This window comes from Seriola aureovittata, chromosome 15 (genome assembly GCF_021018895.1).
Source record: "Seriola aureovittata isolate HTS-2021-v1 ecotype China chromosome 15, ASM2101889v1, whole genome shotgun sequence".
Classification (NCBI taxonomy): domain Eukaryota; kingdom Metazoa; phylum Chordata; class Actinopteri; order Carangiformes; family Carangidae; genus Seriola; species Seriola aureovittata.
The window spans coordinates 14855118-14878492 of record NC_079378.1 but is presented as its reverse complement, the minus strand read 5'-3'; the positions used below and the strand labels follow the sequence as shown (position 1 = coordinate 14878492).

At 39.1% G+C, this 23375-nt stretch overlaps 1 protein-coding gene across 3 annotated transcripts in view; it reads left to right on the top strand.

Moving 5' to 3' along the window:
- The window catches only part of nrxn2a (neurexin 2a), a 110867-nt gene that overhangs the window by 49083 nt on the left and 38409 nt on the right, over nucleotides 1-23375 (top strand). For all 3 annotated transcript variants that reach the window (XM_056397255.1, XM_056397256.1, XM_056397257.1), the window contains 6 exons: nucleotides 1223-1249; nucleotides 5888-6007; nucleotides 6095-6476; nucleotides 7545-7735; nucleotides 8167-8340; nucleotides 9259-9378. In XM_056397255.1, coding sequence (XP_056253230.1) covers nucleotides 1223-1249; nucleotides 5888-6007; nucleotides 6095-6476; nucleotides 7545-7735; nucleotides 8167-8340; nucleotides 9259-9378 — 1014 coding nt within the window. The remainder of the gene's footprint in view (nucleotides 1-1222; nucleotides 1250-5887; nucleotides 6008-6094; nucleotides 6477-7544; nucleotides 7736-8166; nucleotides 8341-9258; nucleotides 9379-23375) is intronic.

Sequence of the window (23375 nt, the reverse complement as noted above, 5' to 3'; positions counted from 1 at the left end):
CTAAATTGGTTTCATTATTCAAAACATGGAAGTGATAAGTGTGTCGATTCATTTTGAGAACAAACATTTGAATATTGCAGATGGATTTCAAAGATGTTATCTGTTGCAGACATGAGAAAATGTTAGCAGTGCGTCACATTTGTGCTGTTGTCATTTCTTTCCTGGTGTAAGGTTCATTGTGGCTGCAGGTTGTGCAAATCGCCCTTTTCCTCTGTATTTAACATGGAAAATATATTATTGTCAGGCCTGCAGAACCAGCAGGAGACTGCATCATTTCATTTAACAGTAGTTGGAGTTTAAGAGTGAATATCAAGGTTTGGACTTATGAGTAGAGGTTCATCGGTGCAGGAGGTTTAAATTTCCAAATCAATCCAACTTATTAACTTAAACAGTCATGAAGTTTTCAGTAGATTCCAGTGAAAATAGTCAATCACATAATGTCTGCATCACCTATGGAGGCTATCCTAAACACAATATTGCAATATGACACACTTATAAATAGAATATGGCAAGAGACAATCTGTATCAACAAAAAAAGATCTTTCAGGAAACTGGTCACTTATTGCAAATTGTGCATAATTCTGGGAATTGCCAATCCTTAAGTGCTATTGTTCAGTGGTCACTCACACCTGCTCCTTGCAGTGAAATCATTGTGCTGCTTTGGTTGATAAGCTTTAAGATTTTTTTTTATTCTATTTCAAATGTTAAAATTTTCATTATTAGCGACGCTCAGATCTAGAAGAAGTTTCATTTTTCATTTTGCTTCAGACAAGTTTCCCCAGCACAGCGGTGCATGTTTGCTAAATCACCCTCTAAGCAAACACCAATAAAACAAAATCAGTCGTGGCAGCTGAAACAGTCAAATTGCCAGTGCCAAATGTTAGCAGCCGATACCAATGCTAAAAATAATACCGGTGCACCTCTACTTTTATGGTCAATAAAGCTCTTATTGATCCCAACTTTGATCTGGTCTATTGTCCTTCCAGCAGTGCCAGACACATGCTAAGGTTTTCCTTTCACTCAGTGTTCCTTTTTCTAATGTTATGTACACTACAGGGAGGAAAGTGGCGGTTTAGACTCTCAATGCTGTCCCCGGATGGTGGGCTCTGAAAAGCACTGAACTGTCTGCAGAATGTACCTTGAAGGATGTGAAATATTCTCCTCTTTTGTGCTGTTCTTTTTTTTTCTTTTAATCTCACCATCTCACTCTCTCTCTCACCAGATTGTATCAGGATAGACTGTAATCTCAGTAAGTGTCTCCTATGATTATTTACTGTAACATGATTTAGAGTACATGCACTGTGGTATAATCATATGCCTCTTCCTCTATTCCCTCATGAAACAGAGCATAATTCATTTACTCTGCCCCACAATTCTCCTTGTTTACTGATGCTGGTATCCTGCTCATATGCACCATTACAAAGATAAGAATAAGAATGAGACGCCACTGTGGCAAACAGTATGGTTGAACAGAATTGCATCCTTCTGCTCTGCGTTCATGAAATAACAGTTTAAATTAGACGTTGGCCCATTATAGTAATGTAATAATGTTCTAATCAAATGTAGCAAAATTTGTCATGCAGTAGTCTGCTGTTGTGCTGCCAATAAGTCTATCATTAATTTGCCTGTGACTAACATAGCTTGTTAATTGGGTAGAGTTCAAGTACAATCGGCAATTATCAGTATGGAGAGAAGCAGTGCTCGGTCTCAGTTTAGAGAAAAGGCTGTTGATTTTGTTACTCACACTGCGGTGGCAGGGCTGTTATTCACGTTTAGCCTGATATCGGATCAATAGATGAGCATGAGACAAGGCTGTCAGCCATCAAAGAGACCTAAATGTTGAAACATTTGTGAGAGAGTACAATCTGTTGCAGCCAATTCTTCCTGTTTTCAGAGGGAATCTGGGATATAATATATTCTCTTTAAGCAAATTAAATCATCAGACGTCAGTTTTTCGTTAGAAATCTTTGCCCACAGAAAGTGTCTGACTCGAGCTACTCATCATACATCAACACTTGTTATCTTGCTTTTTGATACAGCACCATTTTCACATGAGCGAACATAATTCCATTGATTAAAAAGCAGATCGTCCTCTGTATTAACAGAACGGATTTTGTGGTATATCCTATACTCTTGTGAAATGGAGCGGTACTTTATGTTGCAGCGTGATGAAGTTGGAATTTATGATGTAGATTGTTGTTCTCACCTGATAATGAGAGACAGGCAATTTAAGTTTCTGTTCAGACTGGAGCGAAAAATAGATAAAGCTATTGCCATTGGAGAGGTGAACGTCTCTCTGATACAGATCATCCAATACAGAAGAGGCTTATGAATGCTTATAAACGTTATCACAATAATTGAGTGCTGGCTGAAAGCTTGTTTCCACCCTTCTTGTATAAATAATTCCTGGCTTCTGTAAAATAAAACTGTTCATTTTCCATTTTCAGTGATTTATAGAGATGCCTGAATATTAGTTATTACATCTATTTATGATCAACTGAGATGAACATCAGTTTATGTACTCTCAAACACATTTTGATATTACACGTGTGCAATGGAAAAATCAATATCCCACAGTCGGTCATTTTGTCTCATGTTAATCTATTGATCTGAGGTTCAGATTTAAAGGCCGTACAGCAAAAAGGGACACTTTAACTGTTACAGCAGATTTGCGACACATGGCTAAGCAACTGTTATACTGAATGGGGTGAGGGGGGTTGGCTCTGGCTCTGGCTCAGGTGGTAGAGTGGGTTGTCCACTGACAGCAGCGTTGGTGGTTCAATCCCCAGCTCGGTCTGTGCACATGCCGAGGTGTCCTTGGGCAAGACACTGAACCCCGAGCTGCTTCACTTGAAGCGTCAGTCAAATGAGTACAATCTAAATGCAGTGTAAACGAATGGATTTCAATGTTTCAATCTGATTAAGGTGAGTACTGTGTGTGTGTGTGTGTGTGTGTGTGTGTGTGTGTGTGTGTGTGTGTGTGTGTGTGTGTGTGTGTGTGTGTGTGTGTGTGTGCGCGTTCGTGTGTGTGTGGACGGTTGAGAGGTGAGATGTGCAAGTACTGTCTCTGTAAACCACTTCAGTAACCCACCACAGGAGAGCAATTTTCAGCCATTTTTAAATGGTCCATCGCGCTCGTTAGAAAGTAAAATATTCAGCTAAATAATTATGCAAATACCAACAACAAGAAATATATTGAACATTGCTTATTTAGAGAAAGGCCGTATGTCCTTTATCTCCTCAGATATCTGCACAACACATTGCCTTCTCTACCACAAGATGGCATTGTACCATCATGCACTGTGCACAGAAGATGTGTACAGTATGTGCACTTGTCTTTGTGTCAAAATTAATCATCCTCCTGATCAATTATACTATGTATATATGCTACACCAGTGACCTCTGAAGAGCTTAAGACTGCAGATGTGATGATGGATGGCTTGTTAATGGATTTTATGGTTGATGATAGAAAATGGAGCCAAATTTTAAATTGCAGAATTATCTGCCTAAATGATTTAGGCAATCACCGTTTAGTGAGCGCTATCATTGGGGAGAATTGCGGTTTGCACCGCAGACTCATTGTGAATTTCAGGATTAGCCTACAACCTGATTACAGGATCAAGAATTCAGATTTCTCAGGTGAGGTGTTCCTGCGAGTGTAGCTGCTTTCTGAAGGACTCAAAGAGACAGCCCATCTGCAGCAGTTGCTTGGAAGCCGTCCACAACTGGATCCACCGTGGGAGGGTAATAGCTGTAAGAACAAATGTTGCTGCAGTGCTCTTGAGTAATTCTCTGGAATCGGGGGAATAATAGTACACTGCACACTTCTGAAATGAGGCATTTGTTCTGCAAAATTACAGAATTACCATAACATGCTTTGATTAACGCGCACATCCTGCATTCAAAGTCTCAGCTCACCCATAATGCTGACCTGTGTAACCGCACTATGCCTTTGAAGTTATCCTTGTTTGAAAATATTAATCAAATTCAATTTTAACTGAGGATCAAGCTGGAGAAAATAGACCCTTTACATGTGCGCCTCGCTCTTGAGCCTCTGGAAGCTGAGCTTGTGAAGCAAAGGTACTTAGAATGGAGCCCACATTTCAAAGGGTTTACAGTCAGATGTCTGTGTGAATACATATTATATTCCACCATTTTACCAGCCACTGCAGTGTTAGAGATAGAACACTATGCCAATATGAACACAGTGCAGTGGGTGCAGCCAGTTTTACCTCATGTGTTTCATTTATATTTACTCTCCAGAGACACGATGACCCCCACTTTTAAATTAAATACTAGTCCAACTATTAAATGTACAAATTAAATGTTTCAATTAAAAGAATAGCCCAACAATTTAGCCCTGCATTGTTATAACATTGTTGAACTCACAATGTAGGTGTTGTTTTTTTAAATGATTGAAATCAATGCCTCAAAAATCAATTAATTCCTCGCATTCTTCCCACATTACCCACAATGCAACTCAACAGCTGGCGGTACTATTACTAGTAGCAGCTAATGTAGCCTTGAGCCTCTGTCTACAGAGGTTCAGTGACTCACTTCTTTCTAATGCCTCACCCTCTGAATTTCTTTTTTCATTTTCAGACTTGTAGTCCCCCCCCCCCCCCCCCCCCCCCACGCACACACACACACACACACACACACACACACAAGACTTTATACAACTTTTCATATGCCGTAGTTCTCCACAGGACCTGTAAACAGAGTTTGATGTGTTAAAAATGCTGCAATTCCCTTTTAATGAGTCACTTTCCTCACAAGAGCTTTTTCTACGTTGGTAGCTTATTAGGAAGTTTGGCTTTTAGACGCTGACATTAGACAGCGGGGAAGCTCCCCTCTACGAAGTACAGATAAGATTAACAGTCCCTACTATTGCAGCATCCCACGATCTCCTCTTTCATTAGAGCAAACCTTGCCTGCGCCTGTTTTTATGATGGAGATTTAAAAGGAAAACATTAGGTTTTTTGGGGTTTTTTTTTTTTATTCTGGACATGATACCAGCAAGAGGCTTGTTTCTCATTATCCAAGTAAATCCATCAAATATAAAGGGAGCAGGATTTGATGGGATTGATCTGTCTGGCGTTGCATAGTCGATATTCAGCAGGTGGATGGGGGTATCATGCGGTGCCCTGTAAAGACACTTGATATGCAGACCTGGACAAAGTCTCCAGTCGCAGTATTATTTCCCCGAGGATGAAACAGTGATGTGCTCGGAAACCCGTTGATGTTTTCCATTTATTGCCCTCTGTACGTCCCCTGTAATTCTCCTGCACCCTGAGCTCAATTAGACAGACAAACCCCTAAAGGCGCAGTCAGCTTAGGCATGGCCAATTAGTTTCCCAAGCGATGTCAGAACTCCTTTGAACTGCCGTGTCGGCCTGTTGCATAGGCACTGATTCGGGATGACGGTGCTGCAGTGGCAAGCTTCTGCACTGTGACCTATTTTGAAACCAGCGAAAAGGCAGAGGATAGTGCAGAAATGCTGAAACTTAAAGCTGCGCGTTTGAGCCGAGCCTTTAGATAATACCTAACATAATTCCTCAGCAGACATCAATCAAATGCCACTATAAAGAGCAGAATGCGTCATGGTATTTCAGTCCAGAATTCATTTTTACATATTTGGTCTCTGAGAACAGGAGCTACTACTGTCATTTATTTCTCTCATTTCTCCTTTAAGTGTGTATTTAGTGAATGCAAATTATTGGCTGCAGGTAAACGTCGAGCGCTGTATGTTTGTGTGAGTGAATCTGAAAGCAAATGAATGTATCCACCCTGAGGAGAGAGTGCTTCTCATGTTGAGAGCTCCGTGTGGAAAAAGTATACTGAACTGATTTGGTATGATTATCACTTGATGCTTTTTTTCTCTTAGGCAAGGGACCAGAGATACTCCTGGTAGGTGAGAAGCTGAATGACAATGAGTGGCATACAGTTAAGGTGGTGCGGCGTGGGAAGAACTTGCAACTCTCTGTGGACAATGTGACCGTGGAAGGTACATGAGGGCTGAAGGAGCTGTAGTGGCAAAGGGACAGATATTGAGAGGTATTTGCAATTCAAGCTGTGTGTTTTTCCTCCGCAGGCCTGATGACGGGCGCCCACACCCGCCTGGAGTTCAACAACATTGAGACGGGGATCATGACAGAGCGGCGTTTCATCTCTGTGATGCCTTCCAACTTCATCGGCCATTTGCAATCTCTCTCCTTCAATGGGATGCTGTATCTGGACCAGTGCAAGAACGGAGACATCTCGTACTGCGAGCTCAATGCTCGATTTGGCATGAGGCACATTGTGGCCAATCCTGTAACTTTTATAACTCAAGCCAGCTACTTGGCCTTCTCTACTTTACAGGCCTACGCCTCCATGCACCTTTTTTTCCAGTTCAAGACCACCAGTACCGACGGCCTGATTCTTTACAACTCTGGGGATGGTAGTGACTTCATCGTGGTGGAGCTGGTAAAAGGGTAAGTGCTGGGGTGTTAGTTCATACTGTGTATTTAGGCCTGGGCTGCGGGAAGAGAGAGGAAGCTATTTGGAAAGAGAACAAACTATTTATAGAATGAATGAATAGGAGCTTTTATTTTTTTGACTAAAAATTACCTTATCATGATTCACATCTTTAGTCCATCAGCCTGAAGCGCTGAGGAGAGACACTAAATAGCTTTAAAAACATTTGCTCATCATAAATTATTTTGTTAAAGGGAGAGAAGCAGAGAGTTGAAGCACGAGTGCAAAAACAATAGCTGCTGTTACCAGTGAACGAGTGTCATTCTCACACTCAGACCTACTCAAGCACATTTGGCAACTTGACTCAGTCACAAATGTTTTATTCATGTAAAAACAAAAAATTTTACAGAGAGAATAGCATAAAAAATTTGTCAAAACAGAGCAAGCAAAGCAAGAATCGTAGCGTCCCACTGTCAAACCCTGCACAGACACTCCACCAGTAATTAGGCAGCAGCAGCAGCAGGCCTTGTTCGGCTCCGGAGCCTGCAGCTCAAGCTCTCACAGACAACACAGACGAAAAAAATGGCTTCCAACACTCCTGTCAGAGTTTTCTGGCTGCTCAGTATTATCTGTGAAGTGTAGCAGCTTTGTCATGGATGTTGCTTAACTTTGATTCAGAGACGATTTAGTTTTTGACAGTGCACGCTCAGTGTCTGCTGATCAAATTTAATATCGTGGTGCTATGCCTAAAGCCTTACCGTGGGTATTTACACTGATTCACTGTTTATTTATTTGAACAACAACAAAGCACTTGAAAATCTCTGACTTTGTACTGTCTCCGTGGTAATATCATGAAACAAGACTGGCAGACACCAGTGCACAGCTGCACCACCATGCATGTCATCAGAATCATTTGAAAGATACTGTAAACACATGACAACCCCACACATCTTCACACAATGGGTTTGAATTATTTAATCACCTAAACCTTGTGATTCCACTTTGTAAATATCTCATGTGGAAAGTCAATACTAAGTAAAAAAATAAATACTGAGCGTGTTCATCTGCGTCGTCCTGTCCCGCAGGTACATTCATTATGTTTTTGACTTGGGAAACGGGCCGTCACTAATGAAGGGAAACTCTGACAAACCCCTCAATGACAACCAGTGGCACAACGTGGTGATCTCCCGCGACAACAACAATATGCACATCCTTAAGATTGATTCCCGCACTGTCACCCAACACACCAATGGAGCCCGCAACCTGGATTTAAAAGGTATCTGATCTGCTCAATCAAAAGTATCTTACCAGAAGTGACAGTGACTACTTGCTGTGTTGTTGAGATTTGCTTTCCTATTTTTGTTTTTTCTCAGTAGCTGTAACAGATTACAATTACATTTGTTTTGTAATTTGATTATGTAATTCTGTTACGAGTGACTAGTTACTCCCCAACACTGATGAGGAGTACAGAATAGTGGAAACACCTCTTAATGTAACGCAGTCTGCTACAACACCACCATTAACAAAGACGTCAGTGCTAAAACACATCATTAAAATAACACTTCTATGACTATAAAGTAATAAAGTGGCCACTGAGGGTAAATGCTCATATTTGTGTAATATTGACTGTATTCATTTAGAACATGCACCAACATGAACTCTTGATGGGGAAATTATTTTTTCTAAACCAACTCCTGTTCCTTACAGGGGAGCTGTACATTGGTGGTCTAGGGAAGAGCATGTACAGCAGCCTGCCCAGATTAATAGCATCCCGGGAAGGATACAAGGGCTGTCTAGCATCTGTGGACTTGAATGGAAGACTCCCTGACCTGCTGGCAGATGCCCTCTACAAGGTGGGAGACGTGGAGCGCGGCTGTGGAGGTGAGGAAATATGAAACACCTGCGTATCATTCCTACAGTCAGATTTCCTACTGTCAGGTTAGAGATGAAGAGTCGCTGCTCACTAAAAACTAATTACACCATATTCGTTATGCTATTAAACAGCTTTTTTTTTAATACTCTAACACGATTGGCCACTGAACACAATTTGTGGTTTTATTAGTTCTGATTATACACATGAACATGTAATAATATGACTCTGCAGTCAAGAAATCCAGCTGCTTTTGTTGAGTTCTAATCAAACAAGAAAAATCTCAATAGTGCACAGCGTTCTGCCAAAGCTTAATCATCTCCCCAGGTAGCCATTACTTTAACAAGAAACATTGCACTGATTATGACAGAATTGTTACATAAGTGTACCCAAAGTTTAGCCTGAGGGTGACACTTTGGTAAAGGTCATGGAGTCTCCCAAATCAAAAGGCGTCTTCCCCTTTTTAACATGAACGAGCAAAGTCATTTTTACGGCGGTGTGACTTATCGGTGAGGAGATGATCGGTGATTATTAGGAAATGATTGTGGCCCCAGAGTCGGGTCTCCAAAATGAATAGAATATTCTTATTGCTTTTGAGAGTGTTAATTTGTGTGTATTTATTTAACCTTTATTTTACTAGTCAATACTATTATGACAAGTTCTTATTTACAGTGACAGCATTGGCAGTGAATCAGCCAATCTGACTTATTGTGAGACTAAAATATATATACATACATATACATATAATATGTATAAAAGTGATAAAATCTCATTGCATATATATTTTCTCTGAAAACATTAACATCTTTAGTCACCATTGCGTTCACTATTCCATTTGGATAGTAGTGAAGATTAATGATTATAGTGAAGATTAATGATTATGAAATGGAGAGAAGGCACCTGGTACATCTGCTGTCAACACTCTGCAGGTCCCAGCACCACCTGCACAGAGGACTCCTGCCAACACCAAGGAGTGTGTCTGCAGCTGTGGGAGGGCTTCTCCTGTGACTGCACCATGACCACCTACGGGGGGCCGTTCTGCAGTGACCGTAAGTACAGATGTGTTACGCCTGAATGGGTGGAATGGTGGGGAAAGTGGACTTGTTTTAACTCGTTTTTAACCGTTTTTAATCAAATACTGGTCACCACAAGGTAAAGGATGATAACGATCAGATCCCGCTATTGAGTAAGCGATCACCAATTGAAAAATATCTATAAAATATCAATTCCCTTAAATAGAACATTCAGTGAGACTCGTTGTGTTGGTTTTAAGGATGTAACGATGCGTCATGACAGATGTCTTTCCAGATTACATTAAAATTGTGGCCTTTCAGAGCCACTAACAGTGGGCGTCAGGGCGGCCTGGTGGTAACTGGTTGGCCAGTCTGTCTGTTGAGGGAAACGCAAAACCCCAAATTTGACCTGCTCAAGAAAAGACAAAGAGAAAGAGCCTTGCTTTTATCTTCAGAGTGATACATTTTTTAGCTATTTTAACTCAGTGATTCCCAACCCTTCTGGCTTGTGGAGCCATAAAATTAATAATAATAATAATATTATTAATAATAATAATAATAATAATAATGAAATCTCAACTTGTGACCTTTCTTACAAAGAGTAGATTTGTTTCCTCTTGGATACTTCCTTTGAAGGATTTTAGAGCTCCAAAGAAGTGACAGTATCTGGTATTTCACAAAAAAAATCTGTAGTCATCTGTTGGCTTAACGTGTTTTGATTGTTTTTGCTTAAACAAGCTGCAAACCTTCAACATCAATCTGCTCTTACAACTACACAACCACACAAAAGTGACACAACTGAGACAACAGTCAGAGGACAGATGATATTTACTGTGATTGATTGCTCATTTTCATACTATATGCAAATGAATTGAAACCATTTGCTGCCTCAAAGGTAGAAGACTCTTTGGAAAATACAGAAAACAGTGATGCCAAATGATTTGTAGTCATTGGGTAAAGCTTTTAAAACACTGCTAAAATAGTCCTTGTCGAAAATAAGGCTTTTCTATTCCAGCAACCATAATTTTCACAGTTTGGGTGACACTGTTACTCTCTGTTTATTCCTTAAAATTATCTTACACTCAAAAAGAAGGAACGTGAAGAGAAACATGTCTCCATTTCTTGGCCTTACATCTTCAAACACTGAAATTTACTATTTAATAAATGCATTTGAATACATGGTGATGACTGTATTACTAACTGGAGGGAGGGATTGCACACTAATTGCACATGGCACATTGATAGCACCACATTTCAAAACCTCTTGTCTGACTGCTGCTTCCACTGTAAAGAGCCCTCTATGTCCAAAATAATAGACCCCAACTTTTACCAGAAGCTTTTCACACTTATAATGGCAAGAGATTAACATTCAGCTTATTGGTCTGGTGGTCATGGCAAGTTAAGCTTCATTTGCTGCAGAGTCATTTAGAATAACTGCATGAATTGTGCCTTTGTGGTAATCATTATTGAAATGTGCCGTTTTGCAGTATTGTTTTAAAAGAGGAAAGGACGTTACGCTCTTACACTCTGTTATGATAATAACAGGAAGAAAAAGTCATGTTTACAGGAAGAAGATATACTGTACAGTATAAGCGTTCTCATCATTGGTGATGACCTACAGAATCCAGGAAGTAAAGACACTAAATAAAATACTCTCTGGAGTAGATGTACAACACTCACTTACTAGCAGTTATCTACTTATCCTGATATCAGAAAGCCACTTTCCTCCACCATTTGCTTGCTGTCATTGTTACAGACTTACACAATCAGCTTGCTGCTGTAGTTTATTGATTTAACTTGCAAATCAATAGTTTGTCCTCTATACTGCACATCCTGCACTGTCAAGGTTGTCAAGCTGCTCTCTACGTGACCAGGAGGGCAACATAGTGGATGGACAGGAGAGCTGCCCGAGCTTACACTTCTGTCTTTCTATTCATATGTTACTAATAAAGTTACTAACGTTAGCTGCATTTCAGAAAGGAAAGAATGCAGTTCAGTCTGTGAAAAACTTAGCATTGGGACTGTAGAATTACAAATCAACATGTTGGTCTTTATTATTGTTCCAGTGCAACACATTGGATCTTCATCATATAAAAGGGTCATTTGTGGAGGCAAGTATAAAAAAAAAAAAAGAAAAGAAAAGAAAAAAAAGCATTTCCTTTTTTAGCTTTTTCCTATGACTGGATGACTTGTATTGAGTGTATTGACTTTTTCTTCACTTCAGTATCTCTTAAAATTGACTTTTCCTGTTCACCTGTTTTATCACTAACAGTGAGGTTTTTTTTTTTTTTTTTCTTGATGCTCCTCGTGGCTATTTCCACTGTTGTTGTCAGCTGTGAAAGCAAAAGAAAAAAGAAAAAACATGTTGATCTTTATTAAGCTTGATAAAGAATCCCGCTGAGGGAGATTATATGTTGGTATACAGTTGTTCAACCCCAATTATGCATTCAAAGGCCACATCATATAAACACTTTCCCAGCATCTTATGGAAACCATCTTGGAATTTCACTTTGAATTTTATATTTTCTCTAACTGCAGACAGTCTGATGCACATCACATCATCTGAGAGAGAATTTCAAATGGCTGCCTGAGGCTAAACCTTCCCAACACAAGTGCTTCAGATATAAATGTATTTACAGCAATATTTGTCTGGGCTTTTTGACGGATACTGAATAGGCTACAGACCTTGTCGGTTTCAGTGACGCATCAGTATTGGTTTAGTCAATATGCCTATATGTATTAAATACCAAATGTTTGGACAGGAGCTGCCATCAGTAAATATTTAAAATCTTTTATTTTTATACCCTCAAAAATTCTCTGTGTTCACTCTCTATTTCCTCCTGACATTTATTCCTATAATTGTAAAAGGCCGTGAAAGTCACACATTTCACGTCAAGGACCTTGGCCCCGATCCGAGAACACTTGACCCAGTCCAGTTCATTTGATTAATGTCAACACCGTTCACTGCACGGTTTGTTGATCCATGGACAGGGCCACTTGAAAAGTTGATCTGGATTACAGTTCATGTGCGCTCGGGCGCAGTTCGCATCAGGTGTGAAAACTACTGTGGCAAGCGTACTCTTCTTCAACTTTGCCTTTCGTGAGCCAACTTGGTGCATACCGCCACCTACTGTAACGGGAGTGTGTAGATATACAGGGGTACTCAGGTATGGAATAACGTTACTAAAATGAAAGCCGGGCGGCAGCAGAGTGGAGGGGGAGAGCATTCGTACTCTGCACGGTGCGAGGTGACTGTACCTAATATTAATACGCCTTAAGATTACAGGGCCGCACTAAACCAGTGCTTTAAAACAGCGTGATTGCCACCTGCGCAGTTACAGGGGGAACCAAAGGATATATTCATGCATTTACAAGGCTATTATTGAACAATTGACAACATAAATTACATTTTCAAGAAAAATACAAGTCATTGGAGCATTTTGAGTTTTCATCTAGTTGTGTTCAGGGAGGACTCTCAATCACGGTAAATGGCATGGCTGGCCAACATCAAAGGTCACACCAATACATCAGTCCAACTCAGAGGAAATAACAGGTCTCATGCTTCACATTGAGCCATCATCAAATGGAAAACATTTGACAATAATGTGAAAACATAAACAAATAAGTGGGCAGGACAAGGGGTTTGTAACCATCGATATTAGCTGGTAAAGCCGGTCTCATCCATGCCACAATCTGCTGCTTTGTTTATATCACCAGCACAAAAGCCTCACAAATAATCCACCCCTCCCACCTTTGTCTTCTTCCACATCTGTGTACCACTCCAGAAGGCGCATACCCCCAGAAACCAGCATTAAAAAGAAAGAGGAGTGGAGTGCTTAACTGATTTTGGACCGTCAGACTATCGTTCAAAACTATAACCTCATAATAAACAGTGTGGAAGAAGCTTCTTAAAAAACGAACATCCCTTACTTGGTTTGTGCATCAGTACATTTATAATTATATGCAGAAAGCAATTTACCAAGTATGCTATACAGACATCTGTGCTAATTACCTCTAGGTCATTTTTTCACCACTGAAGTCACTGAGATATATAATGATGTTCCATGTTCAATTTTCAGCGCGTCTTCCTGTAAACATATGGAGAGCGTAATTATTGGTTAACCTCTGCAGTTATAGATGATGGTTTTGGTATATTCATTACCAGCTTGTGTGTGTTTGTGTGTGTCTCTGTATGTGCCTGCAAATGTGCATATTAGTGTATCTGTATAACTATGTATATATTTTGAACGAGTGCCAATTTAAAGCAAAAACCGTTACTGTTCATTTACATTTTCACATTTCACTTGAATACTGTTGAGCCCATTAAAAAAAGAAAAAAAAAAAAAAGCCATTGTGACAAATGCAAAAGGTAAGATGGGCGAGTGATTTTAGCCAAATGAAACTGTTCTTCCGTCTTCTCTAATCATGACATGTTCTGTGTCCTCCCACGCCCACCCCAACCATGTGAGCCCACATTCAATATGCACCCCGCACATTTGACAAACACATGATGTTCCACCTGACATGGCTTTATGTAACCACAGTGCCAGCAGTGTTCAGCTATCTGCACAGTGCAACCCACCTTGGCCATAAATTTGTAAGTCTACGTTTCCCTTTGAATTGTTTAATTCCCATGGAAGAAAGGCAGACTTGAGCCTGTAGCCCCCAGGCGCGCAGGCAAGGTACAGTAACATTGCACAGACAACAGCTGTCTTCCTTTCCTATTTCATATGCCAGTTAGCAAGCGCTGCATCTAGCCTTAATTTTATTTGTGTCAAAGCTATAATGGTTTTCCATTTCCTCAAAAGAGCTGGCTGAGGTTTGAATTATCCAGCAGAAGTTGTAATTATCAAAGGATTCTAACTGTAGGACATAGAGGCTTTATGTGAATCTGAATGCAGAGTATAGATGTCAGATGAAGCAAACTGTGAGTGAGATTTCTACACTCAATTATAAATATGAGAAAACTTTTAAAAGTAATTTAATTGTTTAATTGATGTTATTTTTGGGAACGTTTGTGTAGAGCTGTATGTACAACACGTGTATGTGTACAGTGTGGAAAACTGGGAATTTACTCTGTTGTACTATAAAGTATGACAAAAGTAGTATGAGAAGTGCTCAATCCAATCCCTATTGCCTTTGACCTTCATATCAGGTGGAGTCATTCATGATTATGACTGTGTCCCAAAGGCCACAAGGATAATCCAGGATAGAGGTTCAGACTTAATCTCGTGCCCCGGGACCGAGGCTCAAGAAAACATATTGCTGTTCATAACATGGTGACCTACCCGAAATAGACTTGTGAGACACTTCTGAGTCCGAACCATATAAAGTAAATGGTCTGGACTGGAGAAGCTTGGATCAGGCAGATATGTCCTCAAGAGACTTGTGCTCTGAACCATTTGTAATGTATAATCAATATACAGACATTTAATACAAGGTATAATAAACTATAACGTATATAATGAAGCAGATATAAGTATTTGTATAATTATATTTGTAACGAATGTAACTTCTATATAAGGAGCAGCTGTAGAAACAAATAATGAATGACAATAAAGTAGCACACAGTTGTAATGATATAATAAAGTATGACCTCATATTGGTGAAGGGAGAGGTTGGAATTGTTAACAAATCGTGTATATTGATAAACACTTAATGATGTCCTTATGTTTGCTTACAGCTACATTATAGCCTGTTACAAACCATTTATTACGTATTCATATACTGATTATAAATGATAAATGGCTGGACTTGAATTGAAATGTTACCAAAGTACAGTATGGCAATATAGCATCTTAAATTTAACACGACCTCTTTGCCTTGCCTCTTTGCCTGTGTGCATTTTATGAGATGTTACTCATTTTGAGACCGACAGATTCAACAGATCGAAGTTTGAACAAGCATTGCTCTTATGTACATGTTAGTTGTGTAAACAGACTGCTTCATACCCTTGTTGTCTTAAATCCCTTAGATGCAACTGACTTTGCAGACTTAATGTAAACAGATGAAAGGATATATATATATATATATATATATGTGTGTGTATATATATGTGTGTGTGTGTATATATATATATATATATATATATATATGTGTGTGTATATATATGTGTGTGTGTATATATATATATATATATATATATATATATATATATATATATATGGTATATTTCACATCAATTTAACTATTTCTGATAAAGAGTTGTTACCATTAAAGGTGCAACACGTGAGTTTTCTCTGCCACCGATCGTGGCCTCTTGTGGGTGGTGGTGGTGATAGTGATGGCCGCTTGCCAAGAGGTTCAGGCATCGTTGCGTTTACAAGGCAAGAGGTTAGAATACGCTCGGACTACTTCCCCATCCTCTCATGCTGAACTGAGGGCAGACTGGATGTTACAGTGACTCACTAACTAAAGTAGTATTACAGGACGAGATAGGTCGGGGCCGGGGGTAGCTGGTTAGCATGCTAACTTCAGGGGAAGAAAAGAGGTGATAGAAATAGAAGTAGAGGAGTTACCACTGGAGACAGCTCTTTTGTAAGTAAAGGAATTAACGTTTCTTCTAGACTGGTAATTAAACTGCTGTTAATGCAAACCTCAGCGATGTAGCGATAGAAAAAAAAAACTTACATAAAGCAAAAGAGACCTATTACAATAAACTGAGCATTATATTGCTCCTTGAACCTTATATATTTGACTACACTCCACGCATGCCGGCGTTTATCATGAAACAGGGTTTAACTTTCTATTGATTCTCTACAATTACCTTGAGGCAGTCAAGTCCAAGTCCTGACTGAGCTCTGTCTCCTGCTTGCTTAATATCACATAATGATATCCCGCCCACCATTAAACAACATCCTACTTCTACCTGCTGCATATAGTATTGAATCATCAACCACATAATGCAGTCTAGGTAAAGTTGTTATTATTATTAAAGGGTCTTAACTTCCCCGGGGCAAATGTCTACTTTGTTCCTTGTGCTGGGTTTTATCGTTGATGGCCCAGTTCACCCTTTTAACACCCGCTCTGAGGTAACTGCATTGTCTGTTTGTAACATGTCTGTGTCCTCCATAAGACCTCCTGAGGTCAACTGAAATATTTTGTGTCCACTGGTTGCAGATATGCATTAGTTGGTCCTGAATTCCTGTGCATGTTTCAAAGACATTCTTGGATCACAGGCCTTTCCTTATCTCCTAATTAAAAAAAATGAAAGATTGATATCGTGATGGCAGATCTTTTGTTTATCAGTTCACCTGGTTGCCTTTTCACTACAGGTGATTACAGATACTCTCACCACCTCACTACACTCGTATTTGAGTCTAATGCATTTGCCAAAAAAGAGACAAAACACACAGTCAACTAAGGAAAACATAAATAAAACAAATCTTCAATAGTGCAATAATATCATTACTGTGAATTCTTTGTAATTGTGTCGTGAAAATCTGATATGGTGACAGCCTTAGTTCACATCATGCCCTTTCAGACCGGTTACAGTAGTGGATACCATCCAGGTTCGTTTCCTTTCATAAATCGTCATAAAATTGTCTCTGATTCATCTGCATGATTTCAGTGAACATGGCTGCACCTGTAACTGTAAATGAATGTGGCTCATTTTGGGCCCACATATTTATTTTATAGGTTAGCTCGAAATTCAAATCCTGAAATCTGGAGATAATGCTGATTCATCCATTCTCATACATGCCTCTGTTTTTCTTCTAGCAGATTTTTGGCAATTTATCTGGGTTAATGTGCTTGATGAGATTTCTGTACTAAAGAGGCATGAAAATCCATATTACAACTTGTGGTAGACCGTCCAGGTGCACTGTGTGCTGGGATGTGCCTGAGCTTTATGGATGGATTAGTCATGATGACAAACTGATTTTCTATTCAAGTAAACATGTATAATTAATTTATCCAAAGAACAAGTACAATTTTCCAGACATGAAGTTAGATCTTTGGATTTTTCCATCACCGTTAGCAGCCTGGCTTTGTCAGCTTTGTTCAAAATAGAGAGACACTGTATCCCCATAAATGATCATCTCTGCCAAATCTCTGCTCTGTGTGAGTAATATGAATACGCTGAGTCCAAGACTGCTGGCGCAGCTCCCCACAGCTCCATTATGGCGATAGGAAAGCTTGAGCATTGTGAAAGTGACTGGCAGAGCTTACAGGGTTATAAAGGTTAACCTATGACTTACAGGAAGGAATGCTTTAATTTTTCAATTTTTTTGCCAAAATAAAAATCTTGCAAATTCATCCTCCAGTGAAACACACCACAGGTCAATGTCTAACCACTCACAGCATTTTTACAGCTTTTTAGCCTTTTAGGCATGAGTGGAAATCTTTTGACATTTACATAAATGTGAGGGGAAGTCAAGCACCTGAGGGAATAATGCCACATTTGGCTTATTTGTGTTTCTCTGTCCTTGCAGTTTCTCACATTAAAAACATCTTTGTTGTCTTGTGTGTTAAGAGTTTTCTCTAAAGGGGAGTATTATGTCATAAAAGTTACTGTTCAGATACCAAGAACACTAACTTAATCACTAATCTGTAAATTCCTGTTACTGTCTATCATGGTGGTATGAGTTTTCAGAGCAGGGTAAACAGTCCAGATTCATTTTTCAGTCCATTCAGAAATGTTTGACAGGACACTGTGTTGACTGACTCATAGTGACATTAACACACTGACTCATACTGTTTATTAAGCTGTTAAGAAATTAATGTAGTTGTGTGTATCAAGAAATGATGATACTGATGATTCCACCACAGATTTGAGTCCACATGACCCAATTATTTTGATGAATAGCCATAGTAACATGCAAAAATAGAGGAAGGGATTACTGATATATCTTGCTTCCTATTTAACAGCACATAGATGTGCTAACTGTTCAAAGACAGACACAGAGACACAGAAAAGACAATAAATTAGATCTCATACTAATAAGAATTCCTGACATCCAAATGTCAGAGGATGGCATTAAAAGAAATGAAAGGTGACTAAATTATACAATCATTACTTGATTAAATGAAATACAGAGTGGAAACTCAAACCAAGAGACGTAATTTGGCAAAACTAGTTTTGCATTTAGACCATGTAACCTGATATCTGTTCATTTGCCATACAGATAAGCAACCAGGGAAATTTGTCTGAAAAAAGGGCCATGGCTAAACCTTGTTGCAAATTTAATTTGTTTCCTTCCTCTGTGTGAGTTCATGTAATGAGTTTTAGTTGGTAAGAGCAAAATGAGTAGTTTGGTAATCACTGCCACTCGAACTTTCACAGTTTGGGAATAAACAAAAAAATCATAAATAGCAATAAGATATTAAATTAAATCAATGCCACATCAAATTCTTTTTTTTTCTAGAGTTTTATATTCCTTTAGAATATTCAGTTCGCATCACAGTATACATCGGGGAGAGATTGAAATGTATTTGACTTAGGGTACATTGCCTGTAAACTTCATTATCTCAAAGCCTGCTGTTCTATGATGGCACAGTTGAGTTGTAGTAGTAGTAGTAGTTGTTGTTGTAATAGCAGAAATAGTAATGGTAGTAGTAGAGGGTTTTTTTTTTTTTTTTTTACATGTGAAAGTTCAAACTTTCTATGTATGTACTTCTAAGGTGCAGAGATTTCCACCAGCTTTACTCTGTGGCATTTGCACTTTTCCCTCTGCTGAAGCAATTGTGGTAACTATGGTCAGATTCCAAATGCTAACAGATTCAACAGGATGCCAAAGTCATCTAGTTTCAGTTCCTACTTTTAGCTCCGCTGACGTCTGACCTCAGGGTACAGGAAATACATGATTTCCCTGTTTAAAACGTGCGTGACACTACTACAAAGATTCAATCACAGCCTTTCATGCCATATGTTACTAAGAGAGCACTTACGAAGTTGCTCACAGTTTGAACACCACTGTGTAATCATCTTCCGCCTCCGCACTGATGTGTATTGTCTTGATAGTAATGTTCTCGGCTATTGTAAACAGAAGACTTTGACTGAATTGATTTAGCAGTCCCCCTGGTTAATGCAATATTCAGAAATATGATGCACATGTTACTATAACATACTTAAATGTTACCTACCACAATACATTTACATCTAAAATGCACCATTGCTACTGTCATCACCAGGTTTTAATCAAGGTGCACCTTTGACCAGGCTCAAAAGGGGCAACAACGCACATAAGTGTAATGTTACATCACTTCCTGTAGTGTGCAGCAAGATGACTGTATCCAAGATACAAAGATCCAAGATTTTTTTTTACCTATCTGGGGTTAAAGCAATGTGCAGCAAATATTTGCAGGTTGCTGATCTGTTAAAAGCAGGTGATAGCTGAAAACAGGGGTGTTGATTCACAGGATATTATATTGGATGGATCTTTAAGCATGGCAGAAACACTGTTCCTCCATACAGTCACATTTCTACACATAAAATGCCCAGATTTATCCTTTTGTAGTCCATTTGTTGTTTCGGTTTGTGTTTGCTTAGTTGTAGCCAGTTAACCAGTTGCAAAGATCCACTTTTAATATTTCACAGCACATTAACTTAGAGCAAGGTGAAGTTAATAATGCAGTCACTCGAGATTTATGTGTTTTTCACATCATAGTCATGTCTTTTTTCCCTAATTAAGAGTCTTCTTATTATTGTTGAGTTTCACTTATTAGTAATATACTAGCCATTAGCTTAGATCATATAATGCATGTTTTTTTTTTGTTTTTTTTTAGAAATGTTTATCAGTCCACCGCTTTGGTCTGTACTGAAATATAGCAATATAAAAATTGCTATTTAAGTTGGTGCAGACATACATGTTGTTTGTCCAATACTTCTATGTAACAGTTTGATTTTCATTACAATGAACATTTCAGACTGGCAGAGCAGCTAGTTTAGCTGTAGACTATTTTCAGGATTAAGATTGGAAAAGTACCCAGTGCCCTAATGGTTTCATTAGCCTCAAGAATTTACATCATCAGCAATCAGTATTTCGTTCTTCACAAATAAACCTGCTCATTATTTAAAGGCACTAGACAGTGCTCCCCTGACCTATTGCAACCTTTGGGTAAAGTGTCACATATCAGGATAATTTAATGCTTGCTGATAGCTCATTAGAATGCAAACAGACACGGGTTGTGCTAAGCTATGTTTAACAGATTGGAAAATACAAGCCACACTGCCAGTTTCACTCAGATATGCGACAGGTTATTTGATGATTAGTCATGGTCTCTTATGACTCACATTGCAAACACTGACTGCTGGAGAGGGAGTTCAATCTCCTGCCAATGTCACACTGACTAACAGAGTTAGGAGAAAATATCCAAACACTCTGTCCACCACAGTTACATTGTCTAAGTCTGGACGTTATGGGATACAATTCAACATCACTCTGCAGCCATTTTGTGAGTTCCACAACATCAGGCTGACCGTTCTTATTTACCATGTAAGTTGTACTTTAATACCTTTTATGAGTTCTGACGGTTTTTATAAGCATCCTATTCTAGTATGTGTGTGATAATAACTGTGTGGGAATTTATACAGTAGAGTGAAATGATGTCTGTGTCAGATGTCTGCACGGCAAAATATATTATGATTGGAGAATTTATTAGAAGTATTGCTGAGCCTACAGTAAATAGTAATCATATTGACCCCCAGAATTCACCTAATCCACAACAACAACCATTTCTCAGCTCTCTGTGTATCGTATGATGAGCTGTTTGGTTGAAGGTCTTTCTACAGTTAGAGTTTGCGATTTAACATCAGTGGCTGTGTATTTATCTAATAAATCCTGACACTACAAGCACGATTCAAGTCCATCCATTAAGAGTCATTATTTTTTATTATCATTATGGGTTTCCAGATTCTATTAATCAGGTAAATATAGGAAGATTTTTTTTTTTTACTGACTAGTTATTGGAATAACTACATTCAGGCAAAAAAGACCTACTTTTTCGTAGAGATGTGACAGTTACCTGGTAGCGCTTATGCAATTAAACACATCTCCCCAAATGGATTAACACATTTGTGCTATTGTGATTTAAATGGCTTGCAGGGAGAGGAGTACTATGATTATCATGAACAATAATTATAATCAAATTATAATATAAGAATGAATTTGATACTTACTTTCTTCTCTAGGCGGCTGTAGAGATGTTTATGAAACTTCTAAGTAATTGTAAGTATGTGTTAAATAAGAAGAAACAATGTTGACTTTGCAGCATACACCTCAAGTGCCGCAACTTGGGTTGGATTTGCATAAAAAAAGTGAAGAAGCTCTCAGTCTTTCAAATTAATTTTGTAATTTAAAAAAATGCAAGCAACAGCAAGTTCATAACAAGGCTTGGCGATTTAGGCTACCGGCTCAGAGATGCCCCAGAAAAGATGTGCTTCTGGTTGGAAAGCAATTTCCACTATTTCCTAGCTGAGATTATGTGAATTAATAATGTAGAACTTGATTACTGTTTCATGACACAGTTACAGAAAGTCTTGGTTAGTCTACATAGTTTGGTAAACCATTTTCATCATTGTGATATACTGTTTGTAGTATATATCCATCCACCTATCTATATGTCTCTCTATATCCTTGTCCATTCATCCAACGATGCATCCATGCATAAGGGCATGGCTGGGTGAAAATTTATATAGAACAAATACACAAGTACTTCATTTGAATTGTTGGAACAAAAATCCCAAGGAAGTTCAGGGTTTTCCCTCACCAAGGAATAAAAGAAAGAAAAAAAAGAATACACATAAATATATCGTCCTAGCTTTATCTCACTGTGTGCCAGAGGTAGACTGAGGGGAGAGTCTCTATAGCAGCGTCATAAGCAAACAATAAAACTGAAAGATTCTCTCAAAAGACCAACCAGGAAGGCTGTATATCAGCCTGAAATAGCCTTGGTGTGATGGCTGATTTAAACAGCTATAGGCAGTTTTAGACTCCATAATAACAAAGATAAGAGCTAGTCAGAAGACTGCATCTGCAGCTTGAATGGAGTATCGTATGCATACTGGATCCATTTGTATCAGAGAGGAGAGTTTCTTTTTATAATAAGAGGCAATTTGTTAAAGAGGATATTTTAAAATAATAATCATACAAAGGCTATTTATTGAAAGACTGCTTTTTCAAAATTGCTTCATCACTAAGCAAAGAAGTTACAGCAATCATAATATGCCTGCAGGTGAAGTAACCAAGAGCACATATAATTACAGCAATAAATGGTGTAAAAGTGGGGTCAGAGGCTTGCCAAGAGTCTCGGTGCTTCTGCACACAATGAGTACTGTGGGTGTATAGAGATACAAGATAAAGTAAAAATTGTTTCACAGTGGCAGTTAGGGCCCTCTGTTCATTCTCCAGGATGATAGTCCCCAAAGCCTCTCTTGGGCGCTGTCCAGTTTTGGCACTAACATTATGCAAGGTTTGATTAGCAAGTGGACAGTCCCCATCCCGCTCTGACTGTCCCTCTGTGCAGCACTCTGCATGGGAACATGGTGGGTTTCACTTGACACCCAGGCCACGCAGCAGCTGAGCCTCAGATGAATACAAGTCTCTGCTGGCTCCCGGGTGGGGTGGGGGTGGGGGGGGGGGGGGGGGGGGCGGGGGGGCTCCTAGTCCCTACTGCAGGGGCTGTGTGAGAGGAGAAAGGTTACATTCAGTTTACATCATAAAGGCTAGACACAGAGGCCTTCAGATTCAGAGTCTGCCTCTCTTCGGCTTCGTTTAATTCTTTCTGTCACTCTCTCTAACACTCAACAACACAGTGACACACTCACTTATACATCATTCACTTGCTGCTCCTCTCACAAAGTCAGAGCTCTCACTCTGTTTGGTGAGCAATAAAATTATAACCCATTGTAATGAAGAATTTAGGATGAGAGAGTGCAAGAAATGCAGCCACGTCATTGTGGTTGTCTACACTAGGCTTCGGAAAGTACTTTGGGTTGAGGATCCACAACATCACATCATTTTGAATTTTACACAACATCAGCAGCGACTTGTAGTACATTCATCAACATTTGAACTATCATCATTGTTTAGATT